Genomic DNA, 2786 nt, shown 5'->3' on the forward strand with positions numbered 1-2786 from the left:
ACTTGAACAACTTACTACCAATTTTCAGCCATGTTTAATCTTTCTAAAAGCTATTTGAGTAGGGCCACTGATAGTTTCTGCTCTTCTGAATTTTGAAGGACCAGTCAATCAATAATTACATGTTGGCTGAGTATTTGTTATGGACAAGGCACAGTGCTAATGGATGTAGGGAAGAAAATACACATATGAAATAGTCACTACTGTCATATTCTCCGCAGGGGGCCGCCATATGCCAGTGAATCAGGCTATCACAGCTGCTGAGGGGAGTTCCCTCCTGGCTAAAGAGTGACAAATTTAGCATTGAGACCCAAAGAAACATAAACAGAGGGTAGGTTAGGCTGGTTGAGAACCAGGGTTTCCCCAGGAACTAAGACCAAAGGATTGAAGCAGGAAAGAGAGGGCAAGTGCAGGAGTGGCAATTCCAAGGCACAGAAATAAGGATGAGATCAGCAGGTAGGGAGTAGGAGGTGAGGAGAGCTCGTTGGTTGGTTTGTCTGGCTCAATCTGTCCTCCTGAGAAAAATAATTTACTAAAATAGAAGATTTCCAAGCATTCCTGATGAAAAGACCAGACCTAAACAAAAAATTTGGTGTCTAAATACAAGACTCCCTTGAACCTCTTGAGGCCCTTTAACTGTTCAGTAGGCATTCTCTCCCCTCATCTCTTCTGATGTGAGCTTTTTTCCTTACTTCATCAAGTAGATGTCAATCCTCAAGGAGTTCACAGTAAAGCTGAGGAATTAAGATGTGTACATACGAAGGGATAACCAACAAAATAGGCAGTCAGTGATGAAGACTCACAGAATAGGAAGGACGGATCATAAGAGTTTAGACTTAAAGTTGGAAGTTTCTAAGGTCACACAGCTAGTGTCCGAGGTAGGTTTTGAACCTAGATCTTCCTGACTCCAAGGTCCATACTCTATCCAGCATTTTATGCTGTTAGATTCATGTATCACTAATGTAAAACAAAACATTTGAGGTTAGAATGAAATGAAGCTGCTCAGACAAAAGGGATTAGGGAAGGGAAGAAGTATTGACTAAGTGCCTACTATGTGCCAGGTCTCCCTGGCTCCAGCACCAGTGCACTCTCCATTGTACCACTTAGCTGTATAAACCATCCCCTTTGTGGTAACCATCACTTTAAAAAGACTATCCACCCTGCTGCAGTTTGAAGTGTTATATAGTAGGAGATGCATCTGTTTTGGAGTCAGAGGACCTAGAATCAAATCTGTCTGATCACAGGTAAGTCCCTTCCCCTCTCAGGGCTTCCATCTCCTCTGTCAAATGAGAAGGTTGAGGTAAATGCTTTCCACCTTGAAATCCTCTCCTCCTGACAGCCTTTCCTGAGACTTTACTGTCAGTCTTGCCCAGCTAGGATCCTTTCAGTGAAGCAGATTTTCTGTCATGCACTCCTACATTTTCATGGTCCTGTTGGTTTCACCCAACTGGAAGAATTCCACACTTCCTCTAACAAATTCTTGTCCCATGGTGTGCCCACTTAAGCTCCTCTTATGCAGGCATGCACTGATGCACCCATGAAAGGAGAAATGGAATTGCTCCTTATTCTTCCCTGCAACTCAGTTCAGGAGAAAAAAGTGTGAATGAAAGCTTCATTTGCATGCAGAAAAGCCATGGAAATGGAACCCAGCCATTGCCTTTATCATTAATCTCCATCACCAGGGGTAGATGGTTTCGTGTGGATACATGACCTGCTCAGAAAGGGGTTGAAGCGAACATATGAAAGATGTTAGTGTGCGCTAGCGTGCTCAAGTGAAACATACACCTAGGTTTGGGGAAGTCTGTTATTTGACCTCTTTTAGACTTACTCTAATTTCTTTCCTTCTTCACATCTTTTTAGGAATCTTTTCCACTTGCAAGAGTTCACAAATCGAGATCACATGAAAGATCTCAGAAGGTACCTGGTGTTCAAATATGTCCAGTATCTCATCCTGCCATTTCCCAACATCTTCATCAGCTTGCTGGGCCTATGTGCTAGTTTGTATGTCACACTGCTCCTGAGGTCTCCCAACATATCCAGGAAATCCACTGTAGTGTTTATTCATAACGTGGCGCAGGCGGACATCCTGATGGGTTTTAGCGTGCTTGCCATGCTTCTAGATGCCTTCCAGGGTGAAAGATCATCAAGTTCTTTTCAGATGGTCCTGTGGCAAAACTTCCAAACTGCAAATGCCCATGTCAGCTCCCTTTTCCTCAGCTGTGTGAGTCTGGAGGCCTTTCTGATCACATTCCTTCCAGCTGAGACCCGCCACATTAGGACTGTTAGATATGCTAGGGCAGCTTCGAAGTTCATTTGGATTGCGGTCCTTACCGAGTGTATTGTTTATCAGCTGGAGTGCTTACAGGACCTCAGCTTCATTTCTCTGGGTGCACCTAAGCACACTTTGGTGCTGCTTAACTTCTGCAATGGAGCAGCAGCCCTGCTGAAGTCATTCATTTATCCCATCGGTTTACTTTTACGGATCATTAATGTGTATCTCTTTTATAAGATATTCTTCAGCAGGTCACCTTGAAGTAAGTCAAAGAGGAGATGCTCAGTGATTGGGAAGAAGACTACAAACGTGGATATGATCTGGAAGCTGAGACTCAGAGGAATGTTTGGGAATAGCTGGTACTCATTATTCGTCCATGTCGCGGGTTTACTATGTATTGCTTTATACCAAAGAACACATGAAAAGCACGGAGACTATCCTGGAGGAGTCTGTGGGCTCTTAGATTTAGAGCTCATTTGATTTGGCCTGTCATTTTACAGAGGCCCATGGTCACACA

The 2786-nt window shown here is 43.6% G+C and overlaps 1 protein-coding gene across 1 annotated transcript; it reads left to right on the forward strand.

Moving 5' to 3' along the window:
* The first annotated feature begins 1897 nt into the window (after positions 1-1897).
* Positions 1898-2530, forward strand: LOC123253642 (lysophosphatidic acid receptor 6-like). The gene has a single exon (XM_044682804.1). It carries the CDS (start codon positions 1898-1900, stop codon positions 2528-2530), a length of 633 nt encoding a protein of 210 aa, XP_044538739.1.
* Positions 2531-2786: the final 256 nt, after the last annotated feature.

Source organism: Gracilinanus agilis, chromosome X, assembly GCF_016433145.1.
Source record: "Gracilinanus agilis isolate LMUSP501 chromosome X, AgileGrace, whole genome shotgun sequence".
Taxonomy (NCBI): domain Eukaryota; kingdom Metazoa; phylum Chordata; class Mammalia; order Didelphimorphia; family Didelphidae; genus Gracilinanus; species Gracilinanus agilis.

Coding starts and splice junctions, on each gene's coding strand:
- LOC123253642 (XM_044682804.1), top strand. CDS start 1,898: ATGAAAGATCTCAGAAGGTACCTGGTGTTCAAATATGTCCAGTATCTC.